At 44.0% G+C, this 27,614-nt stretch overlaps 1 protein-coding gene across 2 annotated transcripts in view; it reads left to right on the forward strand.

Annotated features, from left to right (window-relative positions):
- Positions 1-25,104, forward strand: part of LOC142584283 (uncharacterized) — a 94,126-nt gene extending 69,022 nt beyond the window's left edge. The window contains exon 5 of one of the 2 annotated variants that reach the window (XM_075694421.1): positions 7,945-9,571. In XM_075694421.1, the coding sequence (XP_075550536.1) occupies positions 7,945-7,970 (26 nt within the window). In that variant the 3' untranslated portion in view covers positions 7,971-9,571. Of the gene's footprint in view, positions 1-7,944; positions 9,572-24,854 lie in introns of those variants that run through there. The other variant, XM_075694420.1, reaches the window with a different exon arrangement.
- Positions 25,105-27,614: the final 2,510 nt, after the last annotated feature.

The following is a 27,614-nucleotide window of genomic DNA, read 5'->3' on the forward strand; positions in this document are numbered from 1 at the left end:
TGAAAATTTTTAAAACGGCATCCTATAAACACCTGTTCCAGTGTGTTTCCTACCTTAGCCAAGGAAATGTCAGAAAGAATAGGGGCTCCGTAAGACCCTATTCAGATTCAGATGCCATTGTGCTGCATAAACGACTGCTCGTCGAATACAATAAAAGTAGTTAATTAGGGGAAAATGAGGCATCCACCCAATCCTAGCAATTGCTACAACAGAGATCCATGGAGGTTCCTCGAAAGAAAAGCCTCGCAGTTGAAGAAAAATTCTTCCTAGTCTGAGACTCGAACCCAGGACCACCGCCTTTCCGGGGCAGCCGCTCTACCAGCTGAGATAACCATGTGGCTAGCAGATGCTAAGGTAGCAAATTGCAATCGTAACAATTGCTACGATTGAGTGGATGTCTCATTTTCCCATAATTAATTACTTGTCTCCACCTTGCAGGTTTTCGCAGAACGATTACGATGAACGTAGAGTTCAAGTAAAACTGCAATAAAGATAGAAAATTATAAACGCCCAAACTGACAGTGTTCTAGAAGGATACATCACTCTTAACTTCAATGCATTCTTTGACACACACGAGCAGTTCATTTTGCGGAGCAGTATAGAACAAGTCCTGCACGCTGACGAAAAAGACCGAAACCAACAGACCATTTCCCTCTAAAAACATTTCTCCGGTGGGAAATTTTTTTTTACAAGAAATGGGTCGTTCACAGCAAACGTTTTGAGCTTCTTTAGCAAAACCTGCTAACACACGTCTGCTACGACCCCTCTTCACAAACTGTAGGGTTAAGCAGAACTTCGGGCTTATGTGTCTTGAGTGTGAAAAACCCCTTCAAGCTGTGACCTGTGCAGTTAGATATGTCCCTAGCAACTTTTTCGAGGCCTAATTGCTTACAAAACTCAACGAACTTGGTTTTAACACGCACTTCACTTTTCTTTATGGGGACAAAGTTCTTATTAGCCGCTACCAAACCTATTCCGTCGTAAGTTCGCTTGGGTAAGAAGGCGAAGCCACCCTCCTTGTCAGCTTGCGCAAGCACCAGGTTGTTGCACTTAAAAAGAAAATATACTACGCCATTCAACAATCTAGTACGGTGCGAATTCAGGGTTTTTGTGGCTAACTTTCGCAGGCAGTCGACACCTTTGGGAAGGCAGCGGTCCCAAATATTACCTTTTGCCTTAGCGGACCCTTTTCGATTCATTGCAGTGAGGTCATGCGCAGCAATATCAGCTTGGACCCCAAATTTGGGCACTCTCTGCAGATAACGCATAATCTTCGGTTGTGTATGGACGTCCCCGATGACGCTGACATTGCATCCATCTTGCACCATTTCCTTATCTCCTGTACACCGGAGCAACTCATTCAAGATGCACTTCCACCTGCATTCCGTGAACTGTACCGTTAGGCGCTTCAAAGATGCAAGCTTCTTAATCGCCAGCCAATCAGGATGGTCCTGCGTCTTTTTTGTTTTAAGGGCCATCCTGATTGGCTCGTCATTAAGAACAAAGCCTCTTCTTAATACTGAATTCTAAAACGCACTCCCAAACGTGAAAAACAACCTTAATAAGTACTACCCAATTCTCGCCAGCAACCAGAAACATAAAATTATTCACGACCCGCCCAGAGTAGCTTACAGACGCAACAATGATTTCAGAGATATTCGTGTGCATACCAAACTAAGGACAAAGACGAAGTGGGAATAACCTCCTGTGGCCGCTCTAGGTGCTCTACATGCTAACATATTCAAAATATTACTACTGTAAAAAGTACATCGTCGAATTATTCACACAAGGTAACTTCGGGTTTCACCTGCTCATCAAGCAACGTAGTCTACTGCCTAGAATGTGCCGCTTGCAGCAAACAATACAAAGGTGAGAGTGGACAGCAAACTCATACAAGATTCAACGGTCACTGCGCGCGTATAAAACACAATTTAACTGAAGCAGTGACCAGCCACTTCAATGAACATGGTCATATATTCGACAAAGCAAGGCTCGATATACTACAATAAATTTCCGTTCACCTAGCGAAAGGAAATATGCGGAAGCATACCTCATACACAAGTTTAATTGCCTACACCCGACGCGAATCAATTTGGCGCGTGGCAACTTAGGATCTTTAAAAGCGTTAACCTATATTTGAAATTCTCATATCATCAACCAAGGCACAAAACATGTTATGCCCCCAGCTAACCTTAATTCCTTAACCTCACCTATTCCTCCATTTCGAAAACTTTTTTTCCTGCCTACCACTTAATTTATTATACTCTTACATGTTTTTGCGTTTCTATCAACTGTACGACCCCCTATTCCCAAGCACACCTGCCCCCGCCCACTACTGCGCACGTCAGCCTCCTATTTGTTATTCCGGTTTCGGTCCCTCACTTAATTTTTGGTCTGTTTTAATCATATATACATTTTTGAAACACCTTCGCCAACACATTCCAAATTTGATCTTCTGGATAGGCCCATCGCGGCGTCAGAGGGCAATGTAATATAATTGTTTGCATTTTGTTGTGCGTGGTTGGCTGTATTGTGATAGCATTGTTAGCACGCTATCACCCTTGACATGTCTTTCCCCTTCCATTCCCTTGCTTCAGTCTTGCATATACAGGATGTGCCACATAATTTGAGCCAGAAATTCAATAATGAAAGCGAATTGAACCGAACGCATACTATTCACCATAGCCTATAGTAACTCAGACATTTTATTTCTTTTCCCCATAAATGCTGATTAAGTTTAATTACTGAACTTTTAATTATTGGTTTAGGACCCCACGTATGGCATGCTAATATGTATAGAACCTTCAGAAACCACCGACCGAATTGTTTCCTTTACTAAATGTCTCACGTAGACCTTTTTTTCCGGGTTGCAAAGAATGCCCGTGAAATATGAAAAAGGTCACGTGATGGGGTATATGCGCAGTGGTATTGTGCTGCTCTCATGCACGCGTTCGGTGAAGAAGGTCGGCTTCATCCTGACTGGCGACGAGAAAGTGGTGGAGCGTTCTTTATCTCATTGGCAGTGCTCGGCCTACAGCATGCATTTTCGGCGTCATCCGACGGGAGCCGACCTTGTTCGCCGAACGCACGCTTGAGAGGAGCACGATAGCACTGTGCAACGCTCCGTCCCGTGGCTTGTTTCATATTTCGTGGGCTTTCTTTGCAGCCCAGGAGCAAGAACTACGTGAGACGTATCACAAGGAAAACAACTTGATCGGTGGTTTCTGAAGGTGCTCTACAAATCTGCGTATAATACTTGGGGTCCGCAGCCAATAAATAAAATTTGGGTAACTAAATTTAATTAATTGCTGAATTATGGGGAAGAAAAAAAAATTATCTGAGTTACTATAGGTTATTGCGAATGGTATGCGTTTGGTTCAGTTTGCTTCCAACGCGCCTTTCACATTTAAGATATTTGCTCGAGTTATGTGAGACACCCTTTATAAGGCGCGCTATTCTTGGCAATAAAATCAGTTGTTAGTCAGCGCTTTGTGTACATGTCTCCCTTCTTGTGGGTGTCTGTTGTTACCCATATGTTTCAAGATGAACCAACTGGCCCAAAAGGAAGTATTGATGACGTTAATGCTGTACTGATGTGTTTTCTACTAAGATTGATTTTTCTCTCCCATTAAAAAAAAAATGTTTTTGGCAAGCTGTCCCCATTCATGCAAGTAGGCATTCAAGCAGTTGAGAGTCTGTATCCAGTATCATTATTTTTCACTTTAAGTAAAAAAGGATAGATCAAATGGTTAGCTGGTAGATCAGTGTATTGATGCTCAATCATAAATGAATACTATTTCGTACGTTGTGCTGAATTCTCTGCTTGCTCTTGCTATGGCATTTGCCCATTGTTGCAGTGTTTCTCATCAAATGAATTGAATTTCAACAGCACCACATAGAATATTCCGATTGGCACTTGTGTAATTTTAACACTGATAATCAACCAACAAGCGCTAATTCAACAGCTGTCAAGTATTATTTTAATACTTTGAGTCCCTTTTTATGTGTTCCGTTTCATACTATGTGTTTGGTCAACACAGCGGGCAGTCTCCTGGTCAATCTGCTTGGTGCTGTTGAAGTCAGAATATCTTCAACCAGCAAGTCCAAATTATAATACTATCAATAAGGCATCGATTACTGGGTAGATTAAAGCATTTTACCTCATTCTCAAAGAATTTTTGATAAAACCACCAGTGTCTAGAGCAAGCATTGTATGCACCGGAACCTCATAATAGGCTTTTAACTTGGATGGGCGAATATGTATAGCTTGGTAAACCTGTGTAAACAGCCTATGTTGTGTTTTCTGAAGTCAAATTTATGGTTGATGCACCTGCTTGTTTTAGTTGGGCACTTAAGCTTCTGTGGTCGCTTAAGCATTGTAGCCGTGTGGCAGCTGAAGTATTGCAGCAGTGGCGAAGTTAGCTTACTACACTATGCCAAGACATACCTATTACTGTATTTGTGCATTTCCTGAGAACCAGCCGTGTTCACTAGGTGAAATTTGTATTTTCTGGATGAGTTTGGCGGTCAGTTCATGTAACTTTACAGGACAGAATTTACACAGCGTGGGAAGGGACACCATACAACATGACTGCTACTAAGAAATGTCTCCTTATTTTCATGGAAGGAATTAAAGTAATAATATCACTGGATCTGTGCTTATATTGTGCACAAGTTCGTTCAGAGGGAAGGTGTAAGTTGTGATATAGAGGCACGAAACCACAATAAACAGTATTTGCATAAAAAGAAAAGTAAATATCTGCAGAATAATTTCATTGCCTTGTCATCTGTGGTACGCCTCACTGATTTCTCCCGTCAATTTCTCACCTTGGGCAAAACCAGATGAACGATCTTAATATAGCCTGAGTCCCTATCGCGGCAATGCATGGCCAAATTGGACAAGGATACTGGTGTCTTGAGTGAAATGTGGTGATATCCTTGGCACGCATTTGACACATTTAGCTATAGTCAGTCTTCTCTGTGTGCATTTGACCACATGTGTAAGGAATACAGTACACTGTCTCTCACACACACTAGACAAATTTGCTTTAAACAAGCAAACATGGTTTGCCTGCTCGTCTTTCTCAATTCAATTGTGGACTGTTGTGCATATGTATACATCTGTATGTATGCACAAATGTGTATCCATAGCAGTCCACAAGTGAATTGAGAAAGGCGCCCATGCTAGGGAGACTTGCGTAGGTGAAGATACCACCAAATTTGTCTTGTGTCCGTTAGGGGTAGTGTAGTCTATTCCTTTGATCATCTGCATGTTTGGTGAAATGTACATGGGGCAGACTGGCTGGTGCTCAACATGCACCCAGGAGAGCACCATTATTCACTCCAGGGACAAGTATGTTTGTCGCACTTGACAATGCATTGACTCGACTGGGAAAATAAAGCATTTCATCTAATTTTCATCAATTCGTAATATCTAATTCTCATCAATCTAATTTTATCTGATTTAGATTGTTCAGAACGTTTGTGCAGTACAAGTGCACATGCAGTGTTAATATATTCTTTATTGCTTCCATTAAAATAGACATTTAAACTTTAAATTGATAGCTGTTGTGCCCTGTGGTCTCTCTGCTGCCCGTTCTTGTGTTGCACTCAAATGTTAACCATGAATATGCACCAACTTTCTCAGTTACTCGTCAGTCAGTGTTGATAAACTCAAAATGTTTTCAGCCAGAACATTCTTACCATTTCAGTCACTTGCAGTCAGTATAGTGCTACTCTGGCTTTTCATAAACCATGCCAATATGTATTTCTGCATTTATAGTTTATGTAATGATAGCCTCATAGTACAAGCCAAGAGTTTTAGAGATACAAGCTGTGTTTTGGCTATCACTAATTGCTCAGAGGGTGATCATAGTCGCATGCTTGGATAGCTCTTCTGATTGGCTGGTACAGCCTATACTGCAGAGTACCTTTCTCTTCAGCGAGTTGGCCTTTGCTAAATACCATGCTGTTGTCGCGCAACAAACCGGATAAAGAAAGATTCTAAAGGACAGAAAGAAGGGAAAGAAAGACAACGCTACAACCACATTATTATTAGGCTTATTAGGCACAAAAGTTGCTACATATATGCTGCGCACACTCTCAACATCAGGGGCAGCAAACAGCAAGCGATAGGTATTCTTGTTTGCGTCAAACCGAACTATTTCATTTCCACATCATATAGTAAAACAGATCTTTGACTAACAAATGCTTGAACACTGATCTGAATGTGATATGCCTGAAGCAGCACCCGCACGGTTGTATCTCTACTCTAACCTAGGATTCTCACCTTAGAAAAACGTGGCTTCCAGAAGCACGATTTCCAATGCGCAGAGAGATGGGTGTTCATATCCTTTTTTTAAATTGTCTGTGTTCTCTTATTCGGTCGTTCACACAACGGCCAGTCTGCCCGACGTAATTTTTCCCATAACTTAGCGATGTCTGGTAAACCACAGCAGTGGACCACTTTTCCACATACCGTTTCTGTCTAGTTTGGAGCATCATGTTCAGCGGCTTTTAAATGCCAGATTTCCTCATTCGGTCATCACCTGATGGCAAAAATCTCGCTGCAGAAACTGAAACGTAGTGATAATCCATAGGGGCGTGAGTGAAGTGAGCACGATTCAGGAAGAAAGGCTCAGGTGGCATGTTATTACCACAGTGTGAGCCACAACCTCAAGAAGGCAGCGAATAGGTATGAGGTACCTGTTCTTTTCTTCCTCGAACAGGCTGTCTCGCCAATGTCCCAGAATTATCGCATGTGCAGTGCAAACGTGCAATTTCAAGCATGCAAAGCACTACGTGGAAAAGTTATCCACTGCTGTGGTTTACCAGATGCCGCTAAGTTACGGGAAAACCTACATCGGGCAGACTGGCCGTTGTGTGAACGACTGAATGAGGGAACATGCAAACAATTTAAAAACGGATATCAAGGCCCATTTTCCTGAGCATTGCAGACCGTGCTGCTATAGTGTAAGCCACGTTTTTCTGAGAGGGGAATCCTAGGTAAGAGTAGCGATAAAGCCTGGCAGGAACTGCTAGAGTCATGCCACATTCGTATGACTGGTCAAGCATGTGTTGGGCAAACATCCGTTTTCCTATATATTGCAGAAAAAAGTGTTAGGTTTGACGCAAACAAGATGACCTACCGCTTGCCCTTTTCTTACCCTAATGTCGAGAGTGCGCGGTATATGTGTAGTAAGCTTTGTGCCTAATATACAGTTGTGAGTGTAGCGCGGTAATTATTTCTCTTCTCTCTGTCCTTTACAATTTTTCTTTTTCTAGTTCCTTGTGATAGAACACCGTGCCTTAGAACCTGTACCACTTTCTACGCTTCACAAAGCTGAAAGGGTCGACTTGGGCTGACTGAAACTGGTTATGTATTGCCTGTATAGTCTCTTTAAATATTACTTTCAAACAGAGGTAAGCCATACTATTTTCTGTGGAGCCCCTACACTAAGACCACTGGGCATCCTTGCTCTTTCCGGTTACAGTTATCACACAGTTAGACATACTTCTTTTTGATGCCAGCAGCTAGTGACATAAGGTCAAAGGCCGATTACACAAACATTAAAAATGCATAAAAAATGCTTGATGACAGATTGCTCAGGTTCCTGTAAACAAAGAAAAATAGATGCTTTAATAAGAAAGTTTGGCAGACTGGGTAGGAATAGAACCTGAGGTGTTAAATAAGCATATTTCTGTGATATGACAATATCAATGTGCTTTAGGAAGTAACCGCTGCAGATGTAAACGCTACTGAGGGTCAGCTTTGCGTTGTGCAATTCAGAACTAGGTCCTTAAAATCGGTTGTCAGTCCCATTGAGGTATGCCTAGTGTATGTTTAATATTGCGCACGTCACATTGCAGCCATCAGGTTCACTAAACGTGCTTTCACGCTCCCACACGGAAGCAGTCGTAACGTGTCTACCCTCTTTATTGCAGGTATACCTGGGATATCTATACATTGATGAGGGGTGGGAACTGCTCCAGCCATGGCCAGGACTCTCTGTTCTGCAAGGAATTGGCAAAACTGATGTGGGGAGTCCTAGAATTCAGGATAGGTTCTTCGCCGTAATATCGCTCGGTTATCCTTGTTTCACAAATATGTTTATAATGCCACACAATCCACACTGCATATTCAGACCGCCTCGAACACGTCTCCCCGATTAAATAACCACTTAAGTTTTTCGCGCACGTACGGTACCACACATGCTTTTAACTTTTCCGCACTCCCTACGGTCATTCGCTTGTGGAACAATCTGCTTGATCGCATTGCTTCCGAGTCAGATCAGGAAAAATTTCGTCATCTCCTACGCGAGCATTTTTCATAATAGCACTTACAAATCACTTTATCTTGTTTCTTACACTTGACAATGTGCTTCGAACTTCTTGTGATATTGATGCATTGCTATCTCGCTCTTATGAATTGCTATATTATGTTGCGTCCCGTGTTCAGTTGTATGGCCCGTATATATTATTGCTTTTTGACATGTTTTTCCCTAAATGTCCCTTCAAGAATTGTACTCCCTGATATGTTCGCTTTTCGTGTATTTTACTTTCTAGTACTACTGCCTTACGTTAGGTTTTACTCGTGTTATTTCCTTAAGTGTACCTTTGTGGCTTTTCATTAATTCAGTTGTTCCTTTTTCATGTTTTTATCTTGGTAGTATTGTTTATGAGTCCTGCTTTGAGGCGTACCTTTTGTATTACACTTTACAAGGCTGCTTACTCTTTTTTAGCCTTGATTTTGTAACCCCCCTTACACAATCCCCCCGTAGGGCCTGTAAGATATTTTAAATAAATAAATAAAAGGAGCATCACAGGGGATCTTCGTTGGCGCTTCCTGAACGACCGCAATACCATTGAGAAACCCGCACTGAGCCTCCATAAATTTGAAGCTGTTCAGAGTATAATTACCATTGTTTCAGATTTGTTTGTGTTGTGTTTATAAGAATACATGTATTACATTGGAATTAATAATTTTCCTAATGAATTTGATGCATATCTTTCGAGATGCGTTGCCCCTGAGGAAGGAAAGAAATCTCGGTGCTCAAAATGAACCGCAGCCTAGCAGACATGCTGAGAGACAGTAAGTAAGCGTGTAATTGCAAACATGCGTACATGCAGTAAACCTCGTTAATTTGAAGTCATAGGGGCTATGAAAAATCTCAGGACTAATCAAACACAACCAAATTGGTTTAAAATATATACTTACGTTCCGGCTTCCCCACGGGGCCCTCGTTCATAATGAAACCAGCAGCAGAGTAGGCGGCCTCTTCACGTGCGGATCAAAAAATGATGAAAGTACTTGGCATACATGGACATGGATGATTAGAGACTCAAGGTAACGACACGTAGAATGATTTAGTTCCTTGGCAATCACGTCAGATTTTTCCGAGTTAATTATCTATGACGTAGCTGCGCAGCGTTCAGCCAGGGCAATAGATGGAAAGTTTTGTTTATGGACGTCACTCCTGCGCTGTTTGGGTGTTTTTTGAAGTTGCTGGTATCTCCGACGTAGACATACCGACAGTCAGCACACTGACTGGCCTACACTACCCCGGAGAACTTGTCCTTTTCCAAAGGGTCTTTCACATGCATGAGCTAGTGTTTAAGTTTTGTACTTACGTGCATCATATGACCACAGAACGCATGCAAGGGTCTCGCTTATGCAGGCGACATATGGTTTTGAAGCCCGTTCGTTTTTTTTCAGAGTCCAGGGTGGGTAGGTACTGCGCGAGCCAACTGGTGCCCTACTGAGTCAATGAAGTACTCAGAGCATCCACAAGCGATCAATTCCCGCCGCAAAAGTGCATTGTCTGCCATGCGGTCTTCTGCTGTTGTTCGCACATTTTTCACCGAACGAAGTTGAGAGCCGACAAGAGAACTCGTTTGCGAAGCAGGGTGTACCGATGTGTAGATGAGGCAGCGCCCGGTGTGAGTTAGCTTCCTAGACTGCTCGAATAACAGGCTTGACCCTTCACATTGCACAAGGGTGTCCAAAGACGACGGTTGGCCTTTAGATTCCACTTCTACGGTGAAGGTATTTGCTGCTTGCATTACTGTTTCCGTGAGCCGTGAAGAGGTCAAGGTTATGTCGTTGCAAAACACTGAAACAGTCGACGCATCTAAAGAAGACAGGTGGCGGTGTAAACGAGTTAATCTTGAGGTAAACCTCGAACTCTTCACGGCTTATCTACATAATATTCAAGCAACAATTAAGTTCACCGTAGAAGTGAAATGTGAAGGCCAACTGCCATTCTTGGACACCCTTGTGCCACGCTAAGGGCCGAACCTGTTATTCAAGATGTTTAGGACGCGAACTCAGACTGGTCACTACCTCCACTACACATCGGTGCACCCTGTATCGCAGAAGAGGTGCGTTGTCGGCCCTTCTTCGTCGGGCAAAAAACGTGGGCATAAGAGCGAGAGACCCCATTGCGGACAATGCAATTGTGCGGCGCGAATCCACGGCTTGGGGATACCTTGAGTACCTAATTGTCTCAGTAGGCCGCTAGCTGGCTCGCGCAATATCCACCCACCCTGGACTACAAAAAACGGGTTTCGATGCCGTACATCCCTGGCATAAGCGAGACCCTTGCGCATGCGGAAGAGCAGGGCAGTAAGAACAAATACCCACAGCCTCCCCAATTGTCACGAATGTCAGCGCTCCAGGACTAGACAGAGACACAATGCGAACATGTTAAACATTTTCCCAAGAAAAAATTACAGCCCAAAACAAATGAACAGCAAAGTAAACTAGCACATATTAAATCCTGTAAACACAAGAGATGTTCATGAAACTAGGTACATACATAATCAAAACAAATGAGGCATTGGCTGCATATTGTTCCTAGTCTGACTGGTAAAGTGACACATAGTCCCTATGAATTGAATGTTCTGGCCATCAGAATAGCGGTGAACGTCGGCACGGTGTGGCGCAAGATGTCAGCCTTCATAGTTACAACACGGCGTAGGCGTCGACCTTGGTTGCGAGCGATGAGGTTGTAGCCCTCTTGCCAGACTTGCGTGGCACAGGACGCGGTCTGGACTAGTTGGGCGTCGTGTTGCTGACGTGGTCAGGTGATTGTCTCTGTGGCACAGGAAAAGGCCCGTTATGGCAGCGTGGGGTTCAAACGGGGTCGCGGAGCACAGCCATGGCGACGTAGTCATGTTTCGGAAGCTATTGCTGGCCAACTCTCGGATGTCCTCTCGTTCGTCCGTGGTCCCAAGCTACTACTTCCCATCTCCAGAGCACAGCTGGAGATGCGACTGCCTTGCTTGTCATCCATGTCAGCAATGCCCGCTCCTTCGCCTTCCTTTCCTTTGCCTTCAATTTTTCTCTGACACTTCACATGCTTCTCACCCCACATTCTCATTATCGCACATGCTCTGTCGGTGACTTATGACAGTGTGTAAACGGGAAAGCATGGTAGCGACGCATCCACTTCTCAGTCAGCACCATGTTTGCGTATTTTGTTTTATATCATCTGCTGGCACTGTTCCTTGCCAAGGTGGTTTGTATTCAACATGCGAAAAAAGGGAAGCGCAAACCGGAAAAGTGATGAATACACTGGTTTGAATGGAAGCACACTCCGTTGACTTCAGTTTCAGAAACGTTGAAGTGTGTGCGCCTTCAGACACTCTAGTTCGTTGTAGGTCTTCGAGGCCATGGAATTGACTAATACTTTTCTTTATGCTTCACTTGATGGTTCTCGTAAACCACAAGTGTAGCAATGTACTCAGCATTATGTTCACACAAAGGCCTGATGCCATTATAATGTGATGTTTAACATGCCCCCCTTCTCTGGTACTAGTGCACTTTTTTATTTCATTGCTTACATGTACCTTTTACAAACTTATTATGAGAAGCCAACAAACACTGACACCAAGGACAACACAGGGGAAATTACTTGTGCTTAATAAGTGGAATGTAGAAACGATAAGTTAATGGCAATTAAAGTGGATGAAAAAACAACTTGCCGGAGGTGGGAACCGAACCTACAACCTTCGCATTTCGCGCGTGATGCTCTACCAATTGAGCTTCCGCGGCGCTGTTTTCTCCTCCTCTTTATTGGGTATCTATGTCTACTAGTAAAACCCTGGGAGTGTTAGCCAGCGCCACCACTCACAGACCTTGGCGGCGGACGTGGAACGTCCTTGTTCCCGCAGGCGCCACGAGAACGTGATCTTTTCGGGTGAACGCAACTGGTCAATAAACCCATATATGCTACCTGAAGGTATCCATGTTGCCGGATGCGAGACCCTCGTTATGTAATAAACGAGAAGAAAGGGGTTAACGCGTGTCCCGATTTTTATTAGTCATATCATGAGAAGCCAACAAACACTGATACCAAGGATAACATAGGGGTAATTACTAATGCCCAATAAATGGAATGTAGTCTCTTAGCCACCATGTTTTCCTTTTGGTGGTAAGGGAAAAAAAGCAAAGCTAAACTCTGCTTTATTTATACCGCTCTGCCACTTGTTACTGTAAAAATGGCACTGTTATTGCCTACCAGAACTTTCGTTTTCCTAATAATTTAGTTTTGAAGTGTCATAAGTGTTTCGGCATCTTCTACACATTTTGCTGCTTTAACTCCTGCAGATTTCAATATCACTGAGAAATGATGTCCTCCTTACTCTTTCCCTTCCTTTACCACAGTCTAGGTTTGTCAGAGAATACGCTAATACAAATAATTTACTTCTACAATGAGTGTATTGCATTTAATTTAGGCACTTGTGGCAGGTTTCCATGTATATTTGATGTGCTTCATAAGGCCTTGGCTTAAATCTGCAGCTGGATGAGTTGCTTTCTATTCTTATTATCTGGTTTGTGCAAATAACACATGGACAAGAAAGAATCAAAGACCAGTTGAGAGTTTGTGTTTGTGTCTTATGCAATAAATTTATTTTTTTAAGGAAGCACACAATTTGCTTACTATTGTTTGCATCTTCCGGCTTGGAAATCAATTAATTGTGTATTTCTCAGTGAAGAAAATCAATTGTGAAAATTCTTAAATCGGCGTGCTAACCGAGTCATGTGAACAGATACGCCCATATATTCATGTAATACCTCCATGATCAATGTAAACAAATACCCCTATGGTACCCTGCAAAACCTCCCTCGAATGCAAAAGGTATTCCGACAGTTCCCTGCAAAAGCTCTTCGATGGATGTAAACGTATACTCCAACTATTACCTACAAAAACTCCTCGATGGATGTAAACATATACACCCATTGTTACCCGCAGAAGCTCATCAATGGATCTAAACATATACTCCCATAGTTACCCGTAGAAGCTCTTCAATGGATCTAAACATATACTCCCATAGTTCCCAGCGAAAGCTCCCCGATGGATACAAACACACACTCCCATAGCTCCTTGCAAAACTCTTCGATGGATATATGCATATGCTCCCATAATTCCCTGCGTAAGCTCTTCGATGGAGGTAAACATGTACTCCCATAGTTCCCTACAAAAGCTCCTCGTTGGATGTAAACATATACTCCGATAGCTTCATGCAAAATCTCGGCGATGGATGTAGCGGTTTTCTCCCATAAGAACAGCCAAAAACCTCCGTTCAGCAGCAGAGTAAAATTTTTACTCCGCCTAACCAGAGTATATTAACCTCTCATCGGGGAATGTGCTAGAGGACAAGCCATTTACTCCCATCTCGGATTATTTTCACTTAGAGTGATGCAGATGCAATAAATTTAAATATATTACTAAATAAATACGAGGGTGGAAGGCTATGTAAGATTTCTTAGCGAAGATAAATGCGGGGAATAAATACAGCTTTTCCAAGAACCAACTTGATGAAACATCGCAAAACATCATATCATCACTTACCGCATATACTTCCCACTGTACCGATCTAAGTATAGCCTACACCAAGTTTGCATTTCTTGGAAAGCAAGATTCTCTTTTCCGCCACGTAGGAAACACTTTCGAGTTCCTAGCTCATATAAAGGCGCTGCAAATAATTACTGAACCCTCATAATTTCTCTAATTTTTTTGCGTCATAGAATGTTCATAGTAGGTCTCTTTGATGTGTTCCCCGCAGGGGTGTCTGCGCAAGCAGGCGTTTGGTGTGTTGCGACACCACGTACCCGAGCACACGAGGGTTGGACCCCTCCACGTGTAGCCCTGCGCGGCTTAGCCGTGTCCGGGGAAAAGGGGATCCTGGAGGTTGAGCCGATGCTGGGTGTTTGGACCTTTAAGGCCCCCCGGCGGAGGCAACACACCTCTTCGGCCTCTGCTTCACGTAGACGGCACCCCCGGACTGACCCACCCGGGGGAAATCGGCAGTCACCTTTTCCTGTCCTCCTCTCCAATCTTCGTCTTTCTCTCTCGCCTTTTTCATCTTTCCTGTCTTCTCATCACTTCTCCTCACTTCCTAGTTTCCCGGCGGCAAGGGTTAACCTTGTGTAGCTAGCCAGCCTTGGTTATGCTGTATTTGGTTATAGCAGCGATGTACGGCTGGCGTTGGCAGGGTTTCTCTAGCAGAAAGTCCTGTCACGTCCCCCTGTTGGGCTCTATGGTGGGTGGTCGGCATCGCGGCTGGAAACCCAACTGTACTCATGGAAAACGCTTTTCCTGAACTCCCTGATCGCCCTCAGAAACGAGGGCGCACCGAAGAGATCTTCCAGTTTTTCGGACGCCAAGTCTAGAATTTTCCTCGTTTTCATGTAATACACGCAGAAAAACCAGCTAAACAAGTGCGAACAATCTCCCCGTTCCTTGTATCTAAGTCTTTTACCGAACTTCTTGGCCCAGGATATAAGGTGTCGAGGATGGCTAGCGGTGACCTCCGCCTGGAGCTCCGCGATCAAAAGCAATTTGAGAAACTGCCTCAGCTAGTATCATTTGGGGACACCCAAGTAGTAGTAACCCCGCACCGCACGATGAATACCTCACGCGGCGTTGTCTCGGACGATGATTTGCTGGAGCTCACTGAGGCTGAGCTCTTGGAGGGCTTCAGCGAACAGAATGTTATAAATGTAAAAAGAATTAAGATGAGGCGAGATGGAAAAGAAATCCAAACTAAACACCTGATACTCACTTTCGGTTCAAGTGTCCTCCCCGAGTCCATTGAGGCCGGTTATATCAAACTTCGTGTTAGGCCATATGTGCCCAATCCTCTTAGATGCTTTAAGTGCCAAAGGTTCGGCCACAGTTCACAGAACTGTCGAGGCCGGCTGACATGTGCCAAGTGCAGTGACAAAGAACATTCCTCCGAAACGTGCCAGAACACTACACATTGTGTCAACTGTGAGGGCGAGCATGCCGCATACTCGCGGTCCTGCCCGTCCTGGAAAAGAGAAAAAGAGATTGTCACAATCAAAGTCAAAGAAAACATATCTTTCAAAGAGGCACGTAGGCGGGTGTCATTCCTGTCTAAGAGCAGCTTTGCCGATGTGGCGCGTAAGGGGGCAGCGTCACAACGGCCTCCGGCGGCTGTCCGACCCACAGGCAGTGAGTCGGCAGTTACGCCATGTGCCCCCGCGGCGGCTGCAGCTAGCGCTGCTCCGTCAACACAGCAGAGGGGACCATCGACCCCGAAGGTGGGCGCACCCGAGGCTGCCCCAAGCTCCGAGGCCTCTTCCAGCGCTGGCAACGACCAGCGCAGCCAAATCCCTCAGGGAGCCCCATCGACCTCCGGGCTGGTGGGCACAGGGGTCTTGCCTTCCGGGGCAGGACTCTCTCGGAAAACCTCGCGCTCGCAAGAGCGCTTGTCCGGCGTCTCTCAGGAGGCAATGGACACTACACCTGTCGTCAAGGCGCACCATACGCCTAAGGAGCGCCGAGACTCGCTCGAACGCTCCAGAAAGAGCAGAACCCTCGTTACAGGGCCTCTAAAGAGCTCTGTAACCTAAGGCATCACTTCCGTTTCCGTAAACACAGCACCAGTTTTCTTTAAATATCGATACACAAATTATTCAATGGAACATCAGAGGTCTCCTTAGAAACCTTGATGACTTGCAAGAACTCATCCACAAACATAATCCGAAAGTGCTGTGTTTCCAGGAAACACACTTAAAATCCAAACAGACAAACTTTCTCCGTACGTATGTTACGTTTCGCAAAGGTCGCGATGATGCCGTCGCATCATCGGGTGGTGTTGCGATTCTCACTCATAAAACTATAGCATGTCAACCATTACAGCTACGAACGCCCCTTGAAGCAGTGGCGGTTCGAGCTGTTCTTCTCAATAAACTCGTCACCATTTGCTCGCTTTACGTACCCCTACACTACAAATTAACGAAACCTGAATTCCAATCCTTTAGAGACCAATTGCCAGAACCTTATGTTGTTCTTGGTGATTTCAATGCGCACAGCTCCCTGTGGTGCGACTCTCGTACTGATGCGCGAGGTCGCCTCGTTGAACAATTCCTTTTTTCGTCCGGTACGTGTCTGCTGAATAAGAAGGAAGCCACTTATTACTGCCTCGCAAACCAAACCTTATCTTCAATTGATCTTAGTATAGTTTCCCCGTCAATACTGCCCGAACTTGAATGGGAAGTTAACGACAATCCTTACGGAAGCGACCACTTCCCCATACTCATAAGAACATCTAAAGAAAACGAATATCCTCCACAAGCTCCTAGGTGGAAGATAGACACAGTAGATTGGGAGAGATTCCGAAACTTATCTAGTATATCATGGCATGAGATACCATCGTTAGAAATTGATGCTGCTGTGCAGTATTTCACAGTCGTCATAATACATGCCGCATCTAAATGCATACGTGAAATAAGTGTCTCGGCATGCAAACAGCATGTCCCGTGGTGGAACGATGAATGCAGAATCGCTCGTAGGAATCAGAACAAAGCGTGGGGGTTGCTACGCGCCTCCCCCACTGCGGAGAATCTTATCAATTTTGAAAAAGTAAAATCCCAAGGCAGGCGAACCCGCCGACAGGCCAGAAGAGAGAGTTGGCAGAAGTTTTTATGCGATATCAACTCCTATACAGATGAGGCCAAAGCCTGGAACAGGGTTAATAGAATTAGAGGGCGACAAACATATTCACTCCCTCTAGTAAATACACAGGGCGATACACTGCAAGATCAGGCAGACTCACTTTGGGAGCACTTTGAGCGCGTGTCAAGCTCAATCAACTATTCCCAATCCTTTCTTCAACTTAAAGAAATAGAAGAACGTAAGCCAGTCTTACGAAAATCCAGACAGAATGAACCGTATAACCAGCCTTTCTGTATCGCCGAGTTCAGAGCTGCATTGAACACATGCAAAAGCACTGCACTGGGACCTGACCGAGTCATGTATGACATGATCAGAAACTTACATACTGACACACAACTTACACTTCTCACACTTTGCAACACTATTTTGGCTGCGGGATACCTCCCATCCACATGGAAAGAAGCAATTGTGGTCCCTGTTCTTAAGGAGGGTAAAGACCCTTCCTTGGCGGCAAGTTACCGCCCGATAGCTCTTACAAATGGTCTTTGTAAGCTTTTTGAAAAAATGGTTAACCGCAGACTTGTACATTTCCTTGAACTCAACAATATTCTCGATCCCTTCCAGTGTTGCTTTAGACAAGGGAGGTCCACAACCGATCACCTTGTGCGCATTGAGGGAAACATTCGCGACGCCTTTCTACATAAACAATATTTCCTATCCGTATTCCTCGATATGGAGAAGGCGTACGACACCACGTGGCGCTACGGAATCTTGAGAGACTTGTCGGGAATTGGCATCCGTGGCAATATGCTCGTCCTAATAGAAAGCTATTTGTCAATCGTACCTTCCGAGTAAAAGTTGGTAATGCACTGTCACGTCCTTTTACGCAGGAAACTGGTGTACCCCAGGGAGGCGTGCTGAGTTGCACTCTCTTTATCGTTAAGATGAACACGCTACATGCTTCACTGCCACCGGCCATCTTTTATTCCGTATACGTAGACGATATACAAATAGGCTTCAAATCCTGCAACCTCACACTATGCGAGAGACAGGTACAGCAGGGCTTGAACAAGGTTTCCAAGTGGGCAGAAGAAAACGGATTCAAAATCAACCCCCATAAAAGTTCCTGTGTTCTTTTTACTAGAAAGAGAGGCCTGGTTACAGATCCTTGTGTTCAAGTCTGTGGGCATCAAATACCTATCAACAAAGAACACCAATTTCTAGGTATTATACCAGACTCCAAGCTTACTTTTATACAGCACATTAAATATCTTAAAGAAAAATGTCTAAGGACAATGAACCTACTTAAAATTCTATCCCACTCAACATGGGGTAGCGACAGGAAGTGTTTGATGAGTGTTTATAAGAGCCTAATTCGATCACGATTGGATTATGGCGCCGTCGTATATAACTCAGCCGCTCCGAGCGCACTAAAGATCCTAGATCCTGTCCACCATCTAGGTATCCGCTTAGCCACTGGCGCTTTCAGAACTAGCCCGATTGAAAGCTTATACGCGGAATCAAATGAATGGTCGCTCCATCTACAGGGAACTTACGTCAGCCTTACATATTTCCTGAAAATACATTCCAATCATCAACATCCATGTTTTCGCACTGTTAACGATATGACATTTACTACACTTTTCCACAACCGTCCCTCTGTAAGACGGCCTTTCTCGCTTCGTGTGAGGGTGCTTAGTGATCAAATGCGTGTCCCACTCCTCGAGCTTCGCCTAATGCATCCAACCAAAGTGTTACCACCTTGGGAGTGGCAGCTGATTGAATGTTACATATCCTTTTTAGAAGTAACAAAACACGCACCAGAGATAGAAATCCGAATGCATTTTCTCGAACTCCAGCACAAGCACTCCTGCGCAGAGTTCTACACAGACGCTTCGAAGTCAAATGCCGGGGTGTCTTATGCTGCCTTCGGCCCGTCCCTCTCAGAATCTGGTGTACTGCATCCGGAAACAAGTATCTTTACGGCCGAGGCCTACGCAGCACTGTCTTCTATAAATCACATAGGAAAATCGAAACTTCAAAAATCATCGATATATACAGACTCCCTAAGCGTCGTGAAGGCCTTGATGTCACCCTATAGACACAAAAATCCAGTACTTAATGAACTATATTCCGTCTTGTGTAAAGCGTACATATCTAACCAGCATATCATTATATGCTGGGTGCCTGGCCATAGGAGCATCGAGGGCAACGTTCTGGCGGACGAGATGGCCACGTCTATAGCATCGCAAGCCTTTCACCCTACCGCTGAGGTGCCTGTCACAGATCTGAGGCCTTTCTTGCGAAGGCGGCTGCGGGCCCACTGGCAACGCATGTGGGACGCGGAAAAAGATAATAAGCTCCACCTAACAAAGCCACAGTTAGGACTCTGGCCCTCTACAACAAAATCGCGCCGAACAGATGTCCTATTCTGTCGTTTAAGAATAGGACACACATATGGCACCCATAATTTTCTACAGACCGGAAGTGAGCCTCCAACCTGTGGTAGATGCGGAGAGAGGCTGACCGTACTCCACGTCCTCCTGGAGTGTCGGGAAGCCGAATCTGAGAAAAAGTGTCATTTTTCATTAGCATACCGACAGCACATTTCTCTTTATCCTGCAATGCTTCTTGGTCCAGAACCTCTTTTTAATACAGACTCAGTGCTAGGTTTTCTGAGAGATGTGGTCTTAAATGTTATTAGTCCCATGAATTCGTAGCGCCTCCTCTCTCGAGAGGATGCCCCTGCGATAATTGTTTTGCATAGCACATGCCTCCAGGCCCTTGTGTTTCAAGGGCTCTAAGGAGGTAGTAGTGCTCTGGCATTTCTCATAATCTCATATATTTTACCTATCGTATCATTCTTTTTATATGCATCTAAATTTTCATAGTACAAGTCATACGTCATCGCCATAATTTTATCATACAGATTTTACGCACTTTAGAGCCTATATTTTAAGGCCTCTTTACAGCCACCTCACACCAGCTCCATAGTAATCATAAGTACACTGCAAACTCATTAGCACAGACATGGCGCTCTTTGGCCATACCTGGCCCTTGCGCCACAAAACGCCATACATCATCATCATCTTTGATGTGTTCTGCGAATTAAACAAAACACCATGCTCTTTTGCGGGAAGAACACGGAGCACGTTCTGTGCAGTGTGTATATAAGGTTGCATTGGTGTGGAAAAAATGCAGTAGTTGTAAACCAAATATGCGAACGCTCCGGCGCGTGAACAGTGAACTTTAGGAGCGTCGCGTTATTTAGATCGCCACGCTGGCACTACCTCTGTTGCCACCAAAATCAAGCTTAGCGAACCTGAGGAAAATGCTGTGGCAAGCTTTTAGGTGAGGTTGAAGGTTTGTCGATAAAATACTGCTGTTGTAAGAAACACTTTTTTGTGCAAGTGTTTGAAAGTGCTACGTTGTGGTTATCAGCTACGTTTCCCAATGTCACGAGACAAATCTGCCTTATACAAAGTGACACAAACATTATCTTTCTGAAACGAGAAAGTGGCGGTAGAGGCAATCTAGCGATGACTGCCGACGGTGATGCATTAGCATTGAATCAGTATTGCTACACAAGTATGGCCACCACCGAAACGAGTTAACGTATGCAGTCGTGTAATGGACGTAGGCTTTTTTTCTCGATATTTGGGAGGGAATCAGCAGTGCGGCCATACTACGGAGAAAAAGACGCGATGATTTTTTTCACAAATATTTTCGGTGGGACTTGCCTTTATTGAGCCTCAGTGCTCGGTTGCAATTGCTCTGGCTATTCTTGGCTATTTCTGTAGCGCGTCAACTGCCGGCTGCAATAAATAGCAACCCCCCCTACCCCCCCACACAGAGTAGCGAAGGGACAGCCACTAAATGTCTGAGACTGTGGTTTTGCTAGCTGGAGGCCCCGAAATCTCGGCACGGCTGCTTTCTTTTGCAACCGATTAAGAAAAAAAACTTCGTAATTCTCGCATGACGACAGATAACATTGCCAACATTCTAAAAAATCAAGGCTGCGGCTTATGCACTAGTAGTTTTTTAATATATTTTGGAACGATTTTTTTTACAAATTGCTTGGTGCGGCTTTAACACGCGTGCGGCCATTACACGAGTATATACGGTATGTATGAGGCGTGTACTACAGCGAGACCCCTCTTCCGCGCTAACCTGAGAACACTCGACGCCATCTAGCACTACCGCCGCGAATCCTGCGCGTAGCCCGCTATATTTATGGCGCACCGGTGCATGCGAATGCGGAGAAGCACGTAATGCTGCAAAATCGCTCCTCGTGCTTCTTTCTTCACATGCTGCGCCATCCAGTGACACTAATGAGAAGTTCGTGCATGGCTTGCGAGACGAGAAGCGTGCATGCCGAGAACTCCAAACGCTAATTGTTCTCTCGTTTGGCCGCACACTGAGTGGCACTAACTCATTGGCCCAAGTTGTCTAGAGGCTCCTTGAAGAGGGACATATACCCAGTGAATTAATGGCGCATACTGCTAAAATGCTGTTGGAAAATACATTCATTGAAAATTACTGCATATTCAGTGCATTTGTGGCATAGTTTTCTAATGCGTCGGGTGGACTCCTTGATGAACTCTTGTGACGTAGGTTTGATTTCGCTCAGTAACTGATAAGTTGAATTTTGTCCTCATAGTAGGACGGCAAATTCCAAGTGGCCCATCCTTAGTCTATCAAGTTGGCGTCAAATACGTTCATTCAAGAGAGGCACACATCTACTAGCACATACTCGTTGACCGAAGCTGGTCCAATGGTTGGTTTCGGACCCTGTTACCTAAGCCCACAGTAGCTCGATGCACTACCCCTTCGAACATACATACATACATACATACATACATACATACATACATACATACATACATACATACATACATACATACATACATACATACATACATACATACATACATACATACATACATACATAGCCCCTGGAAAGTGTGTGAACTACCCTAGGAATGCTAACGCATTAAAGATCCGTGGGTCAGCCAGGCCCAACAATAGCTTCGATAAAATCTTACCCCGCATCCTGTTTATTTACAGGGTACGGAATCCGGGAGAGGTCGAACTCATCCCGGAGATTTAATTCTGCCAGCATGTAGTATTCGCCCCGTACTGAAAGGCTTGCAATGTACTTGGCCGCCTGATACTGCTACTCCGCGTAGTTTGAAATGGTCGTTATGCGCCTTGCTGACCGACTGTTTTTTTTTTCGTCAAGTTAGAAGAAATGGGCGGCCCCTTAAGAGCAATCGATCGCAAATTTTAACGTTTCAGGCCTGATTAGGAGCCTAACGTATATTTGATGAACGCTGGACTATTCCGGTTTTTCCATGCGTGTTATAAGGTTCACATGGGTTCTTCGATCAACTAAACCAGGCAGCTTGTTTACATTTGGTGACACTAAGGACCGCGTATTGGGTCATGCGTAGACAAATTTTCAAATGAAAGCGTACCTTACGGTCTTCACTATAGATAACGGCTGCAGTCATTCTAATGTGTTATTAGTCGGTCTTACCAGCGGCGCAGATCTTAGACGACTTCCTGGTTAAGATCTACAAATGCAACGGAAATCAATTTTAGCGGAAGTAGGCGCTACTCTATGGCATATGTCACTGCGACATTTAGTGTGCTTGGGCTAAATGCACTTTTTGTAAAAGTTTCTTCATCCAGTGCTAATCAACTCTACAGCCAACAATCTGGCGAGGTAAAAGGTGTCTGGATCATTACTGCCTGTGTAAATCTTATGCAAAAAGTGCTCGAAACCGTTGTACGCGGGGTAGGTTGCAAACAGAACAGTATTAGGATGAGAACGTTTTGAAGCGAGTCTGAAACCACTTTTTATCTAAATGAAGAAAGGCATTTGCAATACAAATACTCTATTTAAGCAATATTTGGCCGCTAAAAGTTCTTCAATGGGTTCAGCAGAAGCGGAGTTACTGGCAATTAAACACGGCATCAGCTGTTCTCTCATTCCTTCTTCAATGATTTGCACTGGGAAGGCTACGGCAGAGTGGGGCATGCCCACAGCACTCCGCCTTTTCTGCTACTGTGCCGCGCAGTTGAAATTTCATTTGCGTTGTTAATGATAAACTCCGGCGTTTTCTTAACCATATTAGGATATTGTCATTTTCAAATGGCACTGAAAGTCCTGTCACCGGTAGGGTGGTTCAATTTGCTCACAAATTCATCAACCGTATTAAATTGCCAATAAACGAGATACCGTAACCGAAACAGGTAGCTGCTTTGTGTGACGTCACGATGAATTGATGACGCCAGTTGCTACGCTACCATAATGTAAGCAGATATCAGCCTCCTTCATACCGCGGTGTCTTGTGGCTACTCGTCTGATTAGGCCACATATTTGGCGGGCTGCCGTCTGTAATCGGAGAATCGCCTCAGAATAATGGTTGTTATGTTGAATTAGCATGCCTAGGACTCTTATAGTCCGCACGGACACAACTGGGCCGTCTTCCATACTGACTCATATAGGTGAGGGGGCGTGCCTTTCGGTGGCGTGTTTGATTTATTTACCTCGGATGACGAGAAGCTCCGATTTTGCGGGCGAGCATGCTAGACTAGTCTGTAGCACAAAATTTTGTACGGTATCCGCGGCCGCTTGTAATGCTTCCGTGATCAGTCGCATCGTGTATTCCTTCCCTTACTACCACCTACGCCTTTCTGACAAATAAAAGGTTAACAGCGTCATTTGCACAACTTATAAAGCAGCCCTTGGTCTCCCGAGGTATGCGAACACTGAACGATTACTTGAGCTAGGTATATACAATACCCTATACCAACTCGTGGAGGCCCATAAAACAGCCCAATGAACGATTTTCCAGCACCGCAACTGGCAGGGTCATTCTAAGTAAACTCGGCCTGAATCCCGTTATGAATTCAGCAGGAAGAACAACATTACTCGGTGCGGTCAAACATCGTTTGGTAATCAAACCGTTGCCCAAGAAGTTGCTCTTTAACGTACACGGAACGACGTCCGATTTTACTGCCTACAACGCGCTAAACGTACGCCAAACGAGGTTGGACTAAGAGAGCTGCAGTGCGCTTAGCCGGTGGATTCGTGGCAACGCCCCATGGCGGCCGCGGTAACTACGCTGTGCAGCCGATGCAGCAACCAATAGCAGCCGCGTATGGGAGTTCACTTTATTACGAAATAAAGCTTCCAGAAGAGAGTGAGGAGCAGGCTTCTGTTTGAAAAGAGAGCATTTGAGAGAAAGGTGTTTAAGCGCTCCGCTTCCAAACTCCACTGACAGTACGACAGCAGAACTTAGCTGAGATGTTCACAGCAAAGTATGCTACCTACGGACTATGTTATTTCACCAAGCACGAGGGGTTGTTTAGGGCCCTTTTGAGGTATGTGATTTGATTAGAGGCAACTCAAACTATTATTTCAGCTACTAAACCAACATCCTTGTTGGAAAGAGGTTACTGTTCTTCAAGGCTCCAATAGTGGGGTTTGGTTATTTCTTTACTTTAGAAAAAAATTTGAATGCGTAACAGGCAAGCAAAACAACATGATTCGAAGAAGTGGATTTCACGAACAAGCAGACTTGGTTAATTGTTTAATTATGCCTTTTGATTTATCTTTAACCTAACCTTAACGATAAATCAAAAGGCATAATTGAACGATTAACCAAGTTCCCCCTAATGAATGTGCAACAGGTACTTTACGGCATACATTGCAATATAGAATTGTGCACAGTGAGGGTGCAAGACGTATCTACGTGATACTAATACTGGAGATGGCACCGCTTTTTACATCTGCGCCATCTGCCACAAGCTTTCTTAAAAATTATATAAAATATAAAAAGCGCCCGGCTTTCTTTCCGTGCAGTTCATATTTTCTGTATTTTTGGAACTCTACGTTATGTCATATCCTTCTTTCAGGTGGCAGCGGCCCTGACTACTGCGAGGCGCATATCTGGAATGAAAATATAACCAGTGGTAAAGACAAATGTATGTGCCTGTATGATATATACTGTGCCAAATATAAGCAGAAGGAGCAAGAAATCTACCAGGACAGCTGCAAGGAGCAGCCAGGATGCTGATCAACTAGTAGATCCCCATGCTGCGAATTGCTTAACATTTCAGTGTTCACGCGATGAACGCATAAAAGTAAAGGTTAATTTTTCAATTATTCCGCCCTTTCATTTTTTCATAACCAATTCTCGTCAGATCGTCAGACACGCAATATATTCATTGTTTTTATATAATTACTAGCCATCTGTTTCGAAAGCTATTGTTCAGAAAAATGAAACATCTTTATATTTAACAAATATGGTATGGATGTTTCGATATTGTCTAAGAAATCAATTCTACGGAAACCTACACTGTAAAAAGATTTTCCTTGGTCTACGGCAAATCTCCTGGTAATGTGTGACGTAACGCTTTTCCGTAAATAAGGAACAGACATTTCCGTTGAACGAACAGCCGCAAAAGTGAGACCGTAATAAAAGATACGAGTGCTTTCATATTTAGAAAAGCATGCATTACGTATGCTCAAGCTGTAGTATAACTGTTAAAGTACAGATGCTTCTCGTATTCAGAAAACGGAACACACTGTATTCTGAATCAGTAATACATCCGTTAAATACAGATGCTTCCTCTATTTCGTCTTACAGAGCATATTCATTGTTTTTGAGAATGTACCATTGGGGACAAAAATGCAGAGCACGCGCGAGCATCGACCGAATTTTATTGGTCCACCACCTGCTAGGATGAGCCGCATTACCATCAGCGTTCGTAATAATCATACGTGACCCACTGTTTGCTGCGTCCTCGAACGCAGAGATGCAATTTGGTCGATGCTCGCGCATCGAGGTTACTTTTTTCTACGATAGTACATTTCTTTAATGCAAATGTCATAGCCGAAGCAACAGGTCCTCATCGAGAACATTTTCTTGCGAACACACTGACATAGTTGCAAACATAAAACGTTTTCCACTTTGACATATGAATGCATTGCATAGCATGTGTAGAAAGAGGCGCGAAATTTCAGTCGTCAAGCTCCTTAGATCACAGGAGCTACGTTATTATTCAGCTACTTTTTCCTGGTGAAAGTTGCTCTAGGCCCCAAACGCCTTGCAAGAATAAACTTGCTGCTCTCAGGAGAAATAAATAGTACTCGTAAATTTTCGTCCTAATGACAGCGGGAAAAAAGATAACCACATAACACAACAAAGCAGTCGCTTCTGTGTTAGAAAAACATGTACGCAGACCAACATTGTTGGCACAAGGGATGTTGCAGTAGTCGACATTACAAGAAAGGTGCTTTTCATCAGGGTAGCAAATGTTTTCCTTGGCAGTGCTTTCTTGTGATCACTGGCCCCTATCCTGTATAGGGGATGAGGAGCTGGTGCATATAACAGGACAAGAGAAGCCAAGATGGTAAACTAAAGGCCGGAAGGGTGTGCTTAGCAGCGGTGATCGTGATCAAGTGAGTAGGGGCACTGCTGTCAGTCCTTTCAAAGAATAGGGATGACCAAAAGAGAAAACGATGCACACAGGCAAGCAATAATTAATCCAGTAGACGTAGTCTTCCCAGAAGTCAAAATAGCAGTAAAGGTAAACTGTTTGCCCATTTGGAAAAAAGCAACGAAAAATTAAGAAAAATAACTTTTGTATCAAGATGCATCTGCTTACGATCAGCGTAGATGATAAATGAAGGTAAATGAATACATATTTTGTTGAAAGCCGATGAAGAAAAATAATTGTCCAAAGATTAAAAAATGAGGACATAAAAATAAACTAGGTTTGACCATAAACAAGAAAGAAAAGCCTGTGAAAAAATTTGATAGGCTATATGATAACCAGGTGTGAGATTACGAAATACTGAGCATTTTTTGTATTCATGCACTGTTGAGGGCTTCAAGTTTGTCTTCCTGTGAAACCTTTGTCTTACTGGAACAAGGAAATGGGTCAATTTTATACAAGTGTAAGTTCAAATTCTGCTGAAAGCTTTAGCGGTTTTTTAATGAAAGAAAATGCTATGGGCAGTTATCCTGGGTTGGCATTCATTCAGCAGTAATAGTCACAGGCGTAAGCTCAAAATTTACTGGTCTACATGGACCTTAGCTCCTGGCAAACCATTAGCTGGTCTCTTTTTCAACGCAGATGCGTACACATTATATATGTTGGCAGGAGCGCTAGCAAACTGCGTTATACGTGTTGCCGCAAGCAAAGTGAAGTTCCATAACAATGAATGAAAGAAACAAACAGCATTCCACAATGCTGATTCAATGCGTCCGGAAATGTTGCTAAAATTATTGTAATCCCTTCCCCCCCCGACCATACACACAATTGTACGCCACACTGACTCTCATGGTGTCGATCATGCCATTATAACATTAGGCATCAAGTGAGGAGAATTAAGGGATCAGAGGGCACAATTCTTTTTGTTAGAACATCAGATGTGCTTTGCATTAATGTCACATTCCAACTAACAACGGAGCAGCCGGTTTCTTAGATGGTAACGGTGCATACGAATGCAGCACAACGCTACTGATGAGGTGTTACGTGCGCAAGTGCACTCTTTCATGCAAAATGACACCTTGCAGTCAAACCTTGTACAGACGTACCAACCTTACATTTGAAAAACACCACAGTGGAAGGCAAAGAGTGCTAAATTTGTTGGAAACTACTAAATAC

Source organism: Dermacentor variabilis, chromosome 6 (genome assembly GCF_050947875.1).
Source record: "Dermacentor variabilis isolate Ectoservices chromosome 6, ASM5094787v1, whole genome shotgun sequence".
Taxonomy (NCBI): domain Eukaryota; kingdom Metazoa; phylum Arthropoda; class Arachnida; order Ixodida; family Ixodidae; genus Dermacentor; species Dermacentor variabilis.